We start from the raw sequence: 16678 nt of genomic DNA, 5'->3' as shown, positions 1-16678 counted from the left end.
CCAAGTGGAGAGTACTGGAAAAGTTCAGCTGGGAGAGTGCAGTCCCATGGCAACCAGAGACGAAGTGTCATCTGGATAGTGGGGCTACTATGAGGAGGTTGCTCACTATTCCCACAAAGAGGGCTGGGATGCACGAGAAAAGTCATCTGGATGGTGGGGCTCCTATGAAGAGGGGGCTCACAATTCCCACAAAGAGGGCTGGGATACCCGAGTGTCTGATGCCTAGGAGGGCTGCTGTTGCCCCTAGCAATGCTGGTGCAAGGAGACCAGTTACTGAGGTGCAGAGGCCTAAAAGCGGATGCGGTGTAAGAAGCCCTGACAAGGAATGGAGCCAAGTGCACTGTCTGCGGTGCAGTGAGTGGGGGCATGTTGTTTCCAAGTGCCCGCTGTCAATGCAAAGGGATGTGATCAGCCAAAGGTCAGTTTCTGCAGTTTGGAAGCCTAATCTGAGTGCCTGGAAGGAGCGACAGACTGACTATGTGACTGCACACACAGGAGTGGAAGTGACGCCAAATGGGAGATCCACTGGTTGTGCTAAAAAGGACTTGCCTTGCTGCAGTGCCATGTTCAGTGGGGAGGCAAGTGATACATTTAAAACTGATAGTGTGTTGCTTAATGAGACTAAAAATGATGTGTTAAATAAGGGGTTAATGCTACCTGCTGAAATAGCAGGGTCATATAAAGCTAATGAAGCATTGTCAGTGCACAGTGGTGAAAGTGTGGTATTGCAGTCAGCTAGGTCAGGGGTTACCACTGAGAGATGGATGCCATGGCCCCTAGCAACTGTAGAAGTCAGGAATGCTAATGAGCAATGTGTTTCTGATAATGTTGTTGAAAAGTATAGTACCGACAAGAAAAGTCTTTCAGATGCTGCTGAGCCACTCTGTCCTGTGTCTCCTGGGGCAGTTGGAGTGGTACTGTGTAGTATGTCTACTGGGAGCACAGAGAAAGTAGACTGGGACAGATGGGCAACAAGCCTGTTGGCTTTAATAAAAGATCTCCGTTTGTAACGTTAGAGTGGACACAATTTCTGCTGTGCTAAATGGAGGGACTGCAGAGCAGTTTTTGGACAAGGGCTCACTTGCTGCTGTTGCAGATGATATCCCACACATAATTGAAGGGCCAAGTGAGCATATAGCAGAGGTTGTGCCCATAACGCACCAAGGATATGATGATGTGGTAATTAATAAGGTAATGCCAAATGTGCTAATGGAAGTGCCAAAGGGCACAGGTGTATATAATAATGACGATCAGGTATCAGGACAGTTGCTGGAAGAGGATCATGTGACAGTGGAGTCGGTGCTTAGTGAGGTTGCTATGGGAAACAACCACTAAGCTTTGTTCGATTCCCCTCGAGACACTGCCTAGCAGGACACTGGGGAAATTAGTCCTGAAATATGTGGATATTTCTGACATTGAGGAAAAATGCAAGGTACTGGTAAATTATGATGTTACCTTGGGTGACAACGCAAATATTGGTAGACGAGAGTTAAGTTAAAATGGTTGCTGATAACCCTGATAAGTGTAGTGATATGACAGGCACAGCAGAGGTAGATGGAGGCCCCCTAAAGGTTCAGGAGGGAAATAACCCAAATCTTAATAAGGTGTCAGTAAAAGGGTTTGATACCCAAATAAAATAACCCAAGACTATTGCTAAAGGGTGTCAGTAAAAGGGTTTGATCCTCAAAAGAACCCACGTCTATTGCTATTTAAAAGGGTGGCCCCAAGGAAAATGGGCAGATGGGCACCCGTAAAAAGTCACGGGGGTGTCTTTGTAGTACCCAAGTCAGTGTAGCAGGGGGACACAGGGAAGGTCACCTGATAAGATTGGGTTTGGCCCTGTAGGTAAGAGCTGGCACAGAGGTGCCAAGTGGAAGAGAATGGGTTGGTGTGTTACACCCCCTCCGAGGTCGAAACAGGGGGGAGGATATATAGCAGGGCAGTACCTTGCCAGCATCCAGGTCTAATAAACAGCCAGTTCGCTAATGAGTCAGCTGTGTTCTGGCCTTTAAGTACTCACCAGACAAAGGCTCTAGGCTCCCAGTTGGAGATGACTCCACCCTGCAGACAGGAGGTCTGGGCATGGGAGTCAGTAGGGCTTCACCTAGGAGAGAGAGGAGGTGGGAGCCATTGTAGCACGAGGCTACTTGCTGTACGCACGAAGGTGCTGAGCGTCTGGTCTGTGGGAGACAGACCAAGGCCCTAAAGTGTAAGGCCTGAGCTGGAGAGCTGTGTTTACAAGCCAGGAGGGCTGAAAATTGTTTACTTTGGTAGCAGGACTGAAATACTAAATACCCCTGCGAGGGAATCTTCGTTTGTTTTGAACTTTATTTTAAATAAAAGTAGGCAAAACCAGCTCTGAAACAGATAAAAGCGAGTGGTGGTGTCCTTAAAGCGCTACACTTGGAGTGAACCCCTGACAGAGGGTTATAAGTCTTCAGGAATTGGAATACCAACAACCGCTTCACAGGAGAATTAAGGCCTCTTGTATTCCAAGAGATCACATTGAAAGATGCCATTCAGCCATCATGTACAGCAGTATAGGGAGGGACTCAAGGAGCAGCCTCAACCCAGATGGAGCAAAGGCAGGCAACCGAATGCCACAAGTTAGATTACCCACTAAGAGCAGAGTTAAGTTGAGCCCGAGTGACTGTGTCATATATGCATTGTTATAACAGTAAAACAATAACCAAAAAAAAAACCTTAGTTAGACTTACCGGTGACGGTATTTCTACGAGCCTTTCAGGACAGCACCTTGGAGAGAGCGTAGCTCCACCTCTTAGACAGGAAACACTGCGTGACAACGCCCCTTTAAAAAGCAGCTGCTTCCACCATGCCATCAGTTGTTACCGAGAAATCCTCCGACATGCTGGAAAATATAATCAGACAATTACCAGGTCCTATAATTATACTTTACATATGATAACCAAGGGAGGGAAGTAGGCTGCTGTCCTGAAAGGCTCGTAGAAATACCGTCACCGGTAAGTCTAACTAAGGTTTTCTCCCTTCGCCTTTCAGGACAGCACCTTGGAGAGGATAACCGAGAAACTTACTTCAGGGTGGGACTACTGCCTGCAAAACCTTCCTACCAAATGATTGGTCCGAGGCTGATAGTAGATCCAAGCGGTAGTGCCTTATGAAGGTCGAAAAACTGGACCATGTGGCAGCCTTGCAGATTTGCTCAGGAGATGCCCCAGCCCTTTCTGCCCATGATGCCGCCACTGCTCGAGTAGAATGAGGTAATACCCCTTCCGGAGGTTCCAGACCCAAAGATATGTATGCCTCTTTGATGGCCTGCTTTAACCATCTTCCAAGGGTGCTTTTGGAAGCTTTACCTCCTTTGTGAGTACCTTCCATTAAAACAAAGAGTGAGGATGACTTTCTGATTTCCTTTGTTCTTTCCAGATATTTAAGCAGGCACCTCCTGACATCAAGGGTATGGAAAGCTTCTTCTCCTGCTCCCGAAGGTAAAGGACAAAAAGTAGGGAGAATGATTTCCTGTGTACGGTGAAAAACTGAAGCCACCTTTGGTAGAAATGCTGGATCCGTCCTTAAGACTACCCTATCCTGTAGACATCTCATGAAGGGCTCTTTAATTTAAAGGGCTTGTAACTCACTAATTCTACGTGCGGAAGTTACTGCTACCAATAAAATAGTCTTTAACGTCAAGAAACGTAATGATACTTCTTCTATGGGTTCAAACGGTGCCATAGTTAGACCCTGAAGAACTAAAGATAAATCCCATTTGGGAAAACTAACAACAGGTCTAGGCTTTACTTTTGCCATTGCCCTAAAAAATCTGATTATTAAAGGTTCCCCTGACAGGGTTCTTTCCAAAAAAACTGATAAAGCAGCTACCTGCGTCTTGAGCGTACTTGCTGCTAACCCCTTCTCCAATCCCTCTTGAAGAAATTCCAAAACTGAAAATGTGGTACGAAAATCAAAGTTTTTACTGGAACACCAAGAATTATAGATCTTCCAGACTTTAAAGTAAATGTCTCTCGTGACTTTTTTTCTACTTCAAGAAGGGTAGAAATAAGCCTCTCTGATAAACCCTTCCGTCTTAAGATTTGTTCTTCAGAAACCAAGCTGTTAGTTTGAGGTAAGCTGGATCTGGATGGAGAATTCGGCCCTGACTCAACAGGTCTGCCCTGATTGGTAATCTCCAAGCAGGTTTCACTGAGAGGTTCATCAAGGTTGAAAACCAGGGTCTTTTTGGCCAATAAGGAGCTATTAATATTAGCTCCGTGGACTCCAATCTGAATTTGGCTAACACCTTTGGTATCAGTTGGAACGGGGGAAAAGCGTAGGACAGATGGAAGTCCCATTTGTGAGCTAACGCATCTACTCCGAGAGCTTGATCCTGTCTCTGAAGAGAGAAGAAGACTGGTATTTTTGCATTTTCCTCTTTTGCAAAGAGGTCCACTTGGGGATGACCCCAACTCTTGGAAATCTTTTCGAATAATTCCTGATTGAGAGACCACTCTGCTTCCCTTATTTCTTTCCTGCTGAGGAGATCTGCTAAGGTGTTTTCCGTCCCCTTTAGATGGACTGCTGATAGAGAGGCCACATTGTTCTCTGCCCATCTTAGGATCTGATGCGCTAGACCCATTAGGGTTTTGCTTTTTGTGCCCCCTTGCTTTGTTAAATATAATACTGTCGTCATATTGTCTGACAATATTTGGACATGTTGATTCACTAGAAATTCCTGGAGGGAGAGGAGGCTTAAGTGAACAGCCTTTAACTCTCTCCAATTTGAAGATCTTCTTGCTTCTGGTTTGGTCCAAACTCCCTGAACCGTTTTTTCTTCCAGGTGAGCTCCCCATCCCCAGGTGCTGGCATCTGTAGTCAGCCTTCTGGTTACCGGAAAGACCCAAGGAAGCCCTTTTGAAACGTTTCCTAGGTTCCTCCACCACCAGAGAGACCTTTTTGCTCTTGCCCCCAAGTTGAATTTCTTCTCCAGAGGTTCCTGGTATGACCAATTCATCAGGATATCCGATTGCAGAGGACGGGAATGCAACCTGGCCCACTGTACCGAAGGAATTGCTGCTGTCAACAGACCCAGAGCAGACATGGCTTGTCTTACAGAGATCTCTGCGTTGGATTGAAGTGTTATCAGGGTCAACTGCATCTTCTCTATTTTCTCCTGGGGTAGAAAAATTTTCTGTTCTATCGAGTCTATTTCGTACCCCAGAAACCTTACCCTTTGAGATGGAATTAAGTTTGACTTCTGAAGATTGAGAAGCCATCCCAAACCTCTTAAATGTGTTTGAACTGTCTGTAGGTTGACCTCTACTTGACCCCTTGAGTCTGCAAACAGTAGCAGATCGTCCAAATAGGGTACTATTGAAATCCCCTTCAGTCTCAGGGGCTCCAAAGATTCCGCCATCACTTTTGTGAATACCCTGGGAGAAGAGGAAAGACCGAAAGGCAGAGCCCGAAACTGCAGGTGCCAAATCTCCCCTCCCCCCAGATTGACTGCAAGACGCAGGAACCTTTGTGATGGGGGCGCTATTGGTATATGGAGATAGGCATCTCTCAAATCGATGGAAGCCATATGACATTTGGGGGTTAGCAAATTCCTTACTGAGAAAATCGTATCCATCCTGAATTTTTTGTATTTTATGGATCGATTTAGAACCTTTAAATTGAGAATCAGGCGGAACTTTCCTGATGGCTTTTTGACCATAAAAATGTGGGAGTAAAACCCCTTCCCCTCTTGATCTTTCGGAACCTGGGAAATGACCTTCTGTTGCATCAGTTCCTGTAACAGAGACTTCATGGCCAGAGCCTTTTCCCGATCCTTTGGCAGGTTTGTGATGTAAAACCGACTTGGGGGGCTTTGTGAGAATTCCAATTGATAACCCTTTTTGATTAACCCCAGAACAAAAGGACTCTTTGTTGTTTTTTCCCAGATTGGTAAGAAGTCCTGTAGTCTCCCCCCTACTAGATGGTCATTGTTTTTTAGGGGTTTGTTCTGGGGTTCTAAAGAGTACCCCACCTCTACCTCTTCCTCTCTGAGAAGACCAGGGTCTCTTCTGTGTGTGGTCCTTTTCCTTATCGGTTTGTCGAAAAGGACGAAAATTTTTCCTCTGCTGTACCGTTTTCTTCTTCTGTGGGAAAGCTTTCTTCTTGTCTGCTGTCCTGTCAAGGACAGTCTCTAGTTCTGGCCCAAACATCAGGTCTCCTGAAAAGGGAATTCCGCACAGTTTTACTTTAGAAGCTGAATCCCCTGACCAGGTCTTTAGCCAGAGTGCTCTTCTTGCTGAGTTAACAAGCGCAGAGGACCTGGCTGACATCCTGATAGATTCTGCAGAGGCATCTGCCATATATTTTACTGCCTTAAGCAGGGTAGGGAAGGACTCCAATAAGTCTTTTCTGGAGGTACCTGCCACAACATGATTTTTAAGTTGCTCTAACCAGCACTCCAGATTCCTAGCCACAACCGTAGCCGCCATTGCTGGCTTAAGATTAGCTAGAGATGAGTCCCAGGCTTTCTTCAGTAGCCCATCTGCCCTCTTATCCATAGCATCTTTGAGAATACCCATGTCCTCAAAAGCTAAATCAGTCTTCCTAGATACTTGAGAAAAGGCAGCGTCTATTTTTGGTTTTTTATTCCACAATAGTTCCTCATTCTCCTCAAAAGGAAACCTCCTTTTGAGGGTTTTAGAAAAAAAACTGTCCTCTCTCTGGGTTCTTCCATTCCTTTTTAATAGTGTCTGTTAACACTTTATGCACAGGGAACACCCTGTGTTTAATTTCCTCCAGCCCCAGGTACATCTTATCATGCACAGACAGCTGAGCCTTTTCTTCCTGGATCTCCAGGGTAGTATAAATTGCCTTGAGTAATTCATCCACCTCCTCAAGTGACAGCTTATATCTAGATGATCTTGACTCTTCTTCCACCTCCTCCTCCTCAGAATCAATGGTTGAGGGTGGAATGCTTTCCCTTTCCTCCTCCGACTCACTTTCTACCTGTCTGGAAGTGGACTGAGGGAAACTGGAGTGAGAACTCTGCTCTTGGCTGGAACTCTGGCCGTGCTTTACAAGGGAACGCACTGTCCCTAGGGCCTCTGCTAACTCCTTCCTCACAGAAGATAAGAGCTCTTTGCACTCTTGTGAGGATTCTTCTTTTACTAAATCCACAATGCAGGATTTGCACAGTGGTTTGGGCCAAGAGTCCCTTAAAGGATTTTTGCATGAGGGGCACTTTCTCCCTGTTCTCTCTGATTTGGCAGTAGCTTTCTGAAACAGAGAAACAAGAAAAAACCCAGGTCCTTTAGAACTAAGGCTTCAGAGAAAAGTAGTACCTCCAGCCAACACCCTAAGTGCCCAGAGTCTCACTCCTTTGCTGAACTGCTAATGGAAACTGTTACCCCATAGCAGACAGCAGCAGGTTTTGAATAACCACATCAAAGATAAAACACCCAGTGATATAAAAGGAAAGAGGTGCCACCGCACCTCTCCTACCTGGGCCTGGCCGGGAACCTGGGCGCCTGCATCCGCCATTGCTGCTGACGATTCCGCTGTCTCCATAGTGCAATCCGCAGCTGCTGCACTGTGTACTAGGCTCCATGTGCCAAACAAAAGGAAGTCCCGGCCAGAGGACCCGCCCCTTCCTCCTGCGTTCCAGCAGCAGGAACCAATCGCTGCTACGCCCCGCCGGAAGTATCCGCCCACCGGAACTGACATCACCTGCTGTCCGGGATTCGGCGCCGCCATGCAGAGGCCTGGCATGGACGCTCTTACTGAGCACAACCGCGGCCCCCCGAACACCCCGGGTGGAAAACTTCCGGCAGACCATTACTCCTGTGAGCCGGAGAAGGAAGGGACACCGGAGCACCCTCCTCACGTAAGGGAAGGAGCTGGGTTGGTCTGAGTATCCAAACGTGGAGGTCCTGCCAAAACCCTCTCCTTGGAGAGAGCGCAGCCCCTCTGGTTCCCCAAGCAGTGCTTCCACCATGGCGGAGGAAACACTAAAACTGATGGCATGGTGGAAGCAGCTGCTTTTTAAAGGGGCGTTGTCACGCAGTGTTTCCTGTCTAAGAGGTGGAGCTACGCTCTCTCCAAGGTGCTGTCCTGAAAGGCGAAGGGAGAAAAATAACATCCCCCCACCCTGCCAGCGCCCCCATAACTGTGAGCGGCATATCTTCCCAACAGGAGCACGGCAAGACGCCATGCTTTGGAGGCAACGTGTGCAAGAGGCATACAGTACATAGGTCTGCTAACCCATAACAGCTAGGGTCATCTGGATGATAAATGATGTGCTGGTCTCCCAGCAAGCTGGGGGTACAAAACTTATTGCAGTCAACAGGAGCATCCTGAGGATAGTGTGTGCCCCGGTCAGGAGTAGGGAGCTCAAACCAAGAAACAACAGTTGGTGTGGAGTCACCGGTACACAATCCCACCTGAGCTCCCAGCAGCAAGGGAATATAGGAGAGCATGGCTCTGTTCCCCTGGAGGGCCCAGTGAGGCAGAGAAGAGTAGTCCCCCCTCCAGAGCAGTCTCAGTTCCAGGGGGAAAACAGAGCATCACCATCAAAAGTGCCAAGTGGCCACAAAAGGAAGCATCTTAGTAAGGCAAGATATGACAATCAAATACCGCCGTCATCCCATGCGAATCATATCCAGCCAGGACGCCTCCTCAGGTGATTTGAAGAAGCGCACCCTCTTTCCCCCTCTTGAATTCTGAGTCTGGCCGGGAACAACATGCTATACTTGAGGCTTTTGGTGCGCAGGCGGGAGCGAATGTGGTCAAATGACTTTAGTAGGCATTGTGTTTCAATGGAGTAATCCGGAAATATGAGGAGCTTAGCGTTTTCATATTTCAGCTCCCCCACATTTCTTACCTCACTAGGGTGAGAATGAGACATAGGGTAGGAGAGAGCGCAGCAGCTTTTTGGTGAAAAGAGTAGTGTCATTGCCCTCTGCTCCCTCAGGCAGCCCCAATATGCGCAAATTATTGCATCTGTTGTGGTTTTCGGCGTGCTCAGCCCGCGATTCCAAGTGTTTCACTCTGATCTTTAAAGTATGGAGGTCTGCCGCGTGTTCTCGCCGTATGTCCTCTGTCGAGGATACATGCTGCTCCACCTCAGTCACCCGACCCCTAAAGGTATCAATGTCTCTCCTAATCAGCCCCAATTCAGTATAGACATGGTCCATTTTCTCGGTTAGGGCTGTTTTGCAAGCATTGATGGCTTCCGTGAGGACTGTGTGCTCTGGAGGAGCTGCAGCCTCGTTACTCACCTCCTCCGTCTAGGAAGCCATAGCAGTAAGGGTTATGACGGCGGCCTTACCCTCAACTTGCGGATTGTTCCCTTTTTTTGTTCTGTTTCCGAGCGGCGCCTCCCGTCTGCAGCCAGGCATGGGCGGTCAAATCCAGGCAGCCAGGAGCGTCAAGTGAGGCGGGTGAGAATCCTCCAGCACCTTGGTAGATCAGGATAAAAGATCCGGACGGCGAAGCAGCACTAAACATGTCCGCTCCCGTCGCCATCTTGGACACGCTCCCACATTTGGCTTTTTAATTATAATAAACCCATTGATGCTGCATTTAGCATTTAGTTGGCACCCCCTTGTGCTCCTTTTTTGTAATTTCACAGATTTGTTCCTGTCTCAGGTGGAGCTGCCTACAGAAGTACAGCACCCTTCCTATGGGATTATGAATTCCTTATGAACATTTTATAAACTACTTATACTATGCAAGCATATCTTCACACTTATTTAGGGAGGGAGAGGCTAACTCATGTGGTTGGGCATTAACATTTGTTTGTGCCACAATGTCTGCCTGGTTGTTATCCTGATCCATTGGCTTCAATCCTTTTTTGGCATGGAATAGGAGCAAGTATGTAGATAAGCAAATCTAGCATTCAAATCTGCATATCTGTTCCAGGTTTGTGACTAAAAGCATCAAGACCAGAGACAGCCAAGCAACTAACATTTTCAAAATATGATCCGCAATCAGTCCTTCATTTTTATTTCTGTACAAGTTTCTTTTAAATATGCACTTAGGTTTCATTTTATAGGTTCCTACATTTGATTCCATTGTCCATTTTTATACTGTGACTTACAGTATGACTTTCTTTAGAATAAGCGTTTTCTCTCCACTGGGAATGAAAGTCATTTTTTCTGTAATCTTAGGAGACAAAGAAAGGAAAAAAATTAAATAACAATAATTCACAATATGTGATACAGTTGTATTTTGCAATACATAACATTTTAGAATTTCTCCTACCTTTGCTTTGACAACCTCTACAAGTTCCTTCTCCCATTCTCTCAATTTGACATGTTGGTGCTGTATTTCAGCTGTAATCTTAAATAAGGAATCTGTTTTGAAATTAATAAAGCAACTGAAATATTTTGGATGAGAGTTGAAATACACATACATTATAGTTTTAAAAAAAAATTCTCAGGCTCTCTTGTGATTAAAGTATATGTGAACACTTACCTTGTAAAGCAATTCATTCAGTTTAAGAAAAAAAAAGGCAAGATACAGCAGGTAAAAAAGTATTGAACACGTCACCATTTTTCTAGGTAAATATATTGCTAAAAAGGTGCTATTAACATTGAATTTTACCACGTCGGTAACAACCCATAAAATCCATACATACAAAGAATCCAAAACAAATATGTTCAGAAATGACTTTATGTGTAATAAAATGGAATGACACAGGGAAAAAGTATTGAACACAGGAAGAAAGGGCAGGTGCAAAAAGGCATGGAAAGCCAAAACGCCAGCTGAAATCTATCAGTAGTTAGAAAGAAATCCTGCCCCTTGTCAGTGAAAATTAATATCAGCTGGTCCAGTCTCAACTGATAGCCTTTTAAAAAGTGTTTCATTACCAAGGTGTCACACAAGAAACATCTCATTATGGGTAAAAGCAAAGAGCTCTCTCAAGACCTTTGCAACCTTATTGTTGCAAAACATACCGATGGCATTGGTTACAGAAGGATTTCAAAACTTCTGAATGTTCCAGTGTTGTGGCTATAATCCGGAAGTGGAAAGAACATAATTTCACCATAAACCAGCCACAATCAGGTGCTTCTCATAAGGTTTCTGACAAAGGAGTGAAAAGAATTATCAGAAGAGTTGTCCATGGCCACTTGTGGAGAACTTCAGAAAGACCTGGAATTAGCAGGTACAATGGTTTCAAGGAAAACAATGTGTATTGCACTCAATCGCCATGGCCTGTATGCACGCTCACTACGCAAGACCCCATTGCAGAAGAAAAAGCATGTTGTAGTTCGAAGCTTCACAACATTTAGACAAGCCTGTGAAATGCTGGCAGAATATACCGGTAGTCTGGTCAGATGAGACCAAAATTTAACTCTTTGGATGCCATAATACACACCATGTTTGGAGGTCAAATGGCACTGCGCATCACCCCAAAAACACTCACATACCAACAGTGAAGTTTGGACGTGGGAACAGCATGGTGTGGGGCTGTTACGGTACTGGCAAACTTCATGTCACTAAGGGAAGGATGAATGGAAAAATGTACCAAGACATTCTTAATAAAAATTTGCTGCCATCTACCAGAATGATGAAGATGAAACAAGGGTGGACATTTCAGCAAGACAATGATCCTAAAAAGCAAAGCCAAGGAAACTCTCAATTCGTTTCAAATAAGAAAATAAAGCTGCTAGAATGGCCCAACCAATCATCTGACTTGAATCCAATAGAAAATCTATGCAATCTATCCATATAGCGTTACTGCAAGTTTTTTTTCACAAACAAAGGTGCTTTATTGTTGTCATGTAGGTTGAATAAAAGCATAACCACTGGTACAGTACACATAACATTACATGAAAAAGCATTTATGCACATACAAGTCTGAAAGTACAGTGCGCAGCAAAACAAGCAGCAAGAGTTCACAATCAGAAGAGCAGATATACACAGTAGGTACAATCCAAGCAGGTATATAGTAGCATATATTAACAATTACTTATATTAGGATATGTGATCCTCCCCATTATATTAGTCAGAGGTCCATGGGGCACCAATTTTATCATATTTCCACTGGCAACCTCTGTTTATACAAGTGATCCTATACATAGGTAGGGCAGCTCTAACCAGTGCCTTCCAGGAGGATATAGAGGGGGGGTCTGGTAGAATCCATTTGAGAAGTATTTCTTTTTTAGTGTAAAAGAGAAGGTATGAGATTAGCAATTTTAAATGAGAATGTTGCTTGTCATCATGAACCCCCAGTAGAGCTAGCTTAGGTGGCATTGGAAGGGATAGTTGCAGTCTAGAGTTTATTTCCCCAAAAATCTTTGTCCAGTAGGTGCAGATGATGGGACAGTCCCAGAACATATGGAAGAAGGTTTCTATATGCGCTTTACATCTGGGATACTCAGGGTCTTTGTCTGGGAACATTCTATGAAGTCTTTGGGGTGTATAGTATATTCTGTGCAGGAGTTTTACCTGTATAAGTTTGTCTCTAGAGGAGATAACTAATTTGGGGCCATATTCCAAACAATCCTCCCATCAGAGCAAATGGCTCTGAGATGACACCAGGACCAACTAAGGCGACATGGCGAGTGTGGACTGCTGCCCAACGGCGCTTTCAGCAGCCAGATCAGCGGTCCACGGCACAACCTTTATGGGGTAACCCTACCCTAGCACACCTTCGCTCCATCCCAGATCCACGGCTGTGGGCTGGGTATGGTATCACAACTCTGAATCACATCATGCCCCAGGGTACCCTACTGCAGTTCGCGGACCTGAAGGCCTACCTGCCTTCATCCTTGACTACCTGCTTACAGGATTGGCCACCACACCCCCAGGCTAAATCTTGTAAACACTGCTACAAATGGTTTTTATTCTCTGTAGTTTGATGCACACCCTGTATATGTAATATTATACAAATCTCTTTTAAACTTTGTTAATAAAATATTATATGTTTTATTCTATATATTTTGGTTTTCTTTTGGCACCGTAATAATCCCTGTATTTCTGGTTTATATAATAATTTTGATAATTATTGGGATGAGGTGCTGTATCGTACCGAGGACTTCCCAGTCATTCCAACCTTTCATACTATATGACGAACAGTCTAGGGGGTCTTTACCAGGCTTGGGGACAAGAACTATAACAGCTTCATTCATGGAGTCTGGCAAGGCCTCAAGAGAGTCAAAGTTGACAAATAGCGCCTTTTATTTGGGAGCTAAGAGCTGCGCGAAACTGGAATAAAATTCAGAGGGCAAACCATCCACCTTGGGAGCCTTTCCGCTCTTCAGACCACCCATGGCTAATTGCACTTCCTCCAAGGTGACATTCTGCTCAAGCTTCTCCCTGTTCTCCACAGACAAGATAGGAAAGGTCATTGAATCCTGAAAGGCCATCAAGTCAGAGTCCGGATATTCTACCCTAGAGGTGTATAGGTCCTCAAAAAAATCTTTAAATCTGGTATTGATGTTGGAGGGGGAGGTGAGAAGCTGATCCCGACTGTCCTTAATAGACCCAATAGGGGTAGAGAGGATGTTGCCCCTTGCCAGCCACGCCAGGAGCTTCCCATTCTTCCCCCCAAACTCAAACACCCGTTGGGCCGAATATAGAAGGGCCTTATTCGTGTCAGCAAGTCTGGCTTCTGACAAATTGCGTAACGCCTGTTGCCAGGCCTGATAGTAAGCCTCAGTCAGGTTAGATATGTAGTCAGCTTCTAGTTTGATAGCCCTGCCCTCTAGCTCCTCCAGGTTCTGGGCTCTTTCTCGTTTAATGCGTGATATCTTGGAGATAAATTCCCCTCTTGCCCAGGCCTTAAGAGTCCCAGAGTAACGGGGGGGCTGAGTCTACATTGTCAGTCCAGAAGTTGCATATGGATGCAGTGAGAGGCTCCTGGAGCCTCTCTTCAGATGCCCAGTAGATAGTCACCACAGGTGGGACTCAAGGGGGCAGTTAATGCTAAAGATAGGCATAAGGGAGCGTGATCGGAGATCCCCCTGGGAAGCATAGATACCTCTTGGACACATTGACACATTCAGACCCAAAAGCCAAGTCAATTCTAGACAGTGTTTTAAAAGTTGAGGAGTGGCAGGTATATTTCCTTTGCATCGGGTGCGTGTATCTCCAGACACCTGTGAGGGCGAATGTGTCCGCCCAGTGCCGGAGGAGAGGAGAGTCACGAGTCGACGCACACATCCTATCCACATCAAAGTATGGGACCATATTAAAATCATCTAGCAAAAGGACCAAGCTGGTATACATCTGGACCACCTCATGCAAAATTTCATGGAGGATTTGGACCGAGGCCGCCGGGGGAAGATAAAGCCTAACCAAGACAACATCTCTATAATAAATGTTAGCGTGTACAATAACATACCTGCCCTCCTTTTCAGTCTTGATAGCTATGAGTTTAAAAAGGCAGAGATTTCTGGACCAAGATGCTGACCCCGCGAGCATAAGTAGAATAAGTAGTGCGATAATTTAACCATGGTTTTTTAAGGCAAATAGTTTTGTGGCCCTGAAGATGGGTTTCCTGCAAAATACAAATGTGAGGATTGTGTTTCCGCAGGAAACAGAACACCAGGGAGCGCTTAACTGCTGAGTTTAGGCCCCTAACGTTCCATGAGATTACAGGGATCTGTGTCATTTGGGGCATGTGGGGAAGATCCGTGTAGGGGTAAGAGGCTCGCAGGGCAGCATTCTGGCCCCAAGCGTGGGAGAATCTGCAACACATATAATGCTGCACCAAAATTATCTGAGTATAAACAGCACAAGGCACCTGTAGTAACAAAAAAACACCTTTAACATTCCCAACATATCCCCCAACCCTCCCCCACCCCAATTCCCAACCTAGGAATGCTTAAAACCCTAAACATTAGGCACCCAATGCTAGGGGACATGTACCAGTGGATGTATTCACACACTGAAGGGGAAGCGCCCGTTCATAACGGGAAAGGCTCCACCGCATATGTATGAGAACATCAATATAAGTGTTAGGCTTCGTTCTCTCTTAGCTGGTGCACAACATTCAAGAATAAACCATTCACCCTCCATGCATGTGAAAAAAGGGAAATATCAGGAAATCAGTCATACAGTGTAAAAACTATCCCCTGATCGTCACCATTCTGGATTAAGTGCAAAGGATAAATATTCAGCAGCAATATTTCAGTCTGTGCAGGATTACAAGGCCGCAGTACCTTTTACCTGACACTAAATTCCGCCAGCAGATTAGGAATTGATTCAAAGAAAGTCTTTTCAGTTTGGTCATTCTGTAACATGAGGAGTAAGACTTTATGCAGGCAAAGAAGTCAATGAATAGGACAAACATTTCAGTAGGGAACATCATCTCAGCATTAACAGCAAAGAAGGGTTGTTATTAGTACGGACAACCTGATTGGTCCTAGCGGCACAAGTTCACCTGGTCAGACCAGGGGCACACTTCTTCAAACGTTGCAAACAATCAAGTCAGGCACACCAGGTGCAACAGAGGTAACAGTTACATGGGACTCAGCCCCAGTCATGGAGGATGATCACCCCCTCATAGCCTCTACACCACCCCACATTCCTGACTCCCCTGCCAGGTAGTTCATGAGGAGGAGAGGGAGGGGGATTGCAATTCACAGCTGTGTTATTTCCAAAGGCAGGGAGGCCACCAGCCATCAGCGGTGTGGAGGGAGGGAATCCAGCCAGGCAGATGCATCTTTGGGAGAAGTAAAAAATCTGGTTGTTTCATCCTGAAACCGTAGTCGTGCAGGAAAAAGGACACTGTATTTGATACCCTTTACCCGCATAGCAGCTTTAACCTGGTCGAATGAGCATCTCATTTTTTTGCGTTTCAACTGAGTCCTCTGGAAAAATCAGGATCCTGTTGTTTTGGTATGTCAGTTCTCCCTGTACCCTGGCTGCCCTGAGTACCTCAACCGGTCCCGGAAGTTCAGGAATTTGAGTATGAAAGTACGTGGTGGGGATCCCAGAGGGCCCGGTTTAGGGCGAATGCGACGAGCACGTTCCACTGCATAGAAGGGCGAAAATTGGGCCAGTGGCAGAAGGGTTTTGAGGAGCTTTTCCACAAACTCAGTCGGGTGAGAACCCTCCAGCCCCTCCGCCATGCCCACAATGCGGAGATTGTTCCTTCAGTTGCAATTCTCAGCGTCTTCTGCATAATACTCAAGGGCCCTGATTTTAGTGTGCAGCAAGCGTAAATCAGTATTATGGCCCTCCACTGTGTCCTCCACATGAGTTATGCGCTGCTCTGCAGTATTGATTCTGGAACGCATTTTGTCCATGTCCTGCCTTATTAATCCCACATTTAGCTGTACAGCATCCACTTTAGTGGTTAGGGAGGTAACAGAGGCATGGCAATTAGTGATGGCTGCCAGGACCTCAGTGAGGCCCTTCTGGGGCGACGAGGGCTGCTCCTGGCTCTCTGTTTGGGATGCCATGTTTGTGTATGGGTGTCCTCTGGTCCCCATGCGGTCCCTGCGGACTGGGATGGATTCCTCCGGCATGGGGGGGGGGGGGGGAGTATATTTCTTAACCCCGTCCTTTTGATGCCTGGGATGCACAGCGTCGCATGGGGATGATCGCTGCCGCTGTAGGTGCACTATAGCCGCCAGGAGAAGAAGCCTCGGATGTCGGCGGAGCTCACTCGGACATCTGCTCAGTGCACCAACTTGGACACGACCCAGCGTTACTGGAAGTTTAACGCCAAATAGTTGTGTGTGTTACTGCACTTCAG

At 46.0% G+C, this 16678-nt stretch overlaps 1 protein-coding gene across 1 annotated transcript in view; it reads right to left on the bottom strand.

The window, feature by feature from the left end:
* LOC141141290 (uncharacterized) overlaps nt 1-16678 on the bottom strand; it is a 49932-nt gene that overhangs the window by 20930 nt on the left and 12324 nt on the right. The window contains exons 4-5 of the mRNA XM_073628966.1: nt 10231-10322; nt 10067-10131 (exon numbers count right to left, since the gene is read on the bottom strand). Of these exons, the coding sequence (XP_073485067.1) occupies nt 10067-10131; nt 10231-10322 (157 nt within the window). The remainder of the gene's footprint in view (nt 1-10066; nt 10132-10230; nt 10323-16678) is intronic.

This window comes from Aquarana catesbeiana, linkage group LG04 (assembly GCF_042186555.1).
Source record: "Aquarana catesbeiana isolate 2022-GZ linkage group LG04, ASM4218655v1, whole genome shotgun sequence".
Lineage (NCBI taxonomy): Eukaryota > Metazoa > Chordata > Amphibia > Anura > Ranidae > Aquarana > Aquarana catesbeiana.
The sequence above is the reverse complement of the archived record's forward strand: the minus strand, read 5'-3'. Positions and strand labels throughout refer to the sequence as shown.